We start from the raw sequence: 565 nt of genomic DNA on the forward strand, positions 1-565 counted from the left end.
CTTCCCAGTTACCCCCAGTGCCTCCCAGTGCCTCCCAGTTGCCTCCCAGTTGCCCTCCAGTTGCCCTCGGTGCCCTCCAAACCATTCCCAGTTGCCCTCAGTGCTTCCCAGTGCCTCCCAGTTGCCCCCAATGCCTCCCAGTTGCCTCCCAGTTGCCTCCCAGTGCCTCCCAGTGCCTCCTAGTTACCCCCAGTGTCTCCCAGTTGCCTCCCAGTGCCTCCCAGTGCCTCCTAGTTACCCCCAGTGTCTCCCAGTTGCCTCCCAGTGCCTCCCAGTGCCTCCTAGTTACCCCCAGTGTCTCCCAGTTGCCTCCCAGTGCCTCCCAGTGCCTCCTAGTTACCCCCAGTGTCTCCCAGTTGCCTCCCAGTGCCTCCCAGTGCCTCCCAGTGCCTCCCAGTGCCTCCCAGTGCCTCCCAGTTGCTCCCAGTGCCGCACCGGGGCAGGTTGTAGAGGGGGGTCATGCGGAAACAGGCCACCACCGCCCGGCGCCGCTGCTTGGAGAGGAGCTTGTGCCAAACGGCCTTCTTGGACTTGTAGGGGTGCTCCGTCTGGGGGGAGTGGGGTG

General features: G+C 64.8%; 1 protein-coding gene across 1 annotated transcript in view; it reads right to left on the reverse strand.

Annotated features, from left to right (window-relative positions):
• Nucleotides 1-410: 410 nt before the first annotated feature.
• Nucleotides 411-565, reverse strand: part of LOC106898241 (ryanodine receptor 1-like) — a gene marked incomplete at its 3' end in the record, with an annotated part of 14,229 nt that continues 14,074 nt past the window's right edge. The window contains exon 9 of the mRNA XM_014959377.1: nt 411-548. Within this exon, the coding sequence (XP_014814863.1) occupies nt 411-548 (138 nt within the window). The remainder of the gene's footprint in view (nt 549-565) is intronic.

Source organism: Calidris pugnax, unplaced genomic scaffold, assembly GCF_001431845.1.
Source record: "Calidris pugnax isolate Ruff unplaced genomic scaffold, ASM143184v1 scaffold467, whole genome shotgun sequence".
NCBI lineage: Eukaryota > Metazoa > Chordata > Aves > Charadriiformes > Scolopacidae > Calidris > Calidris pugnax.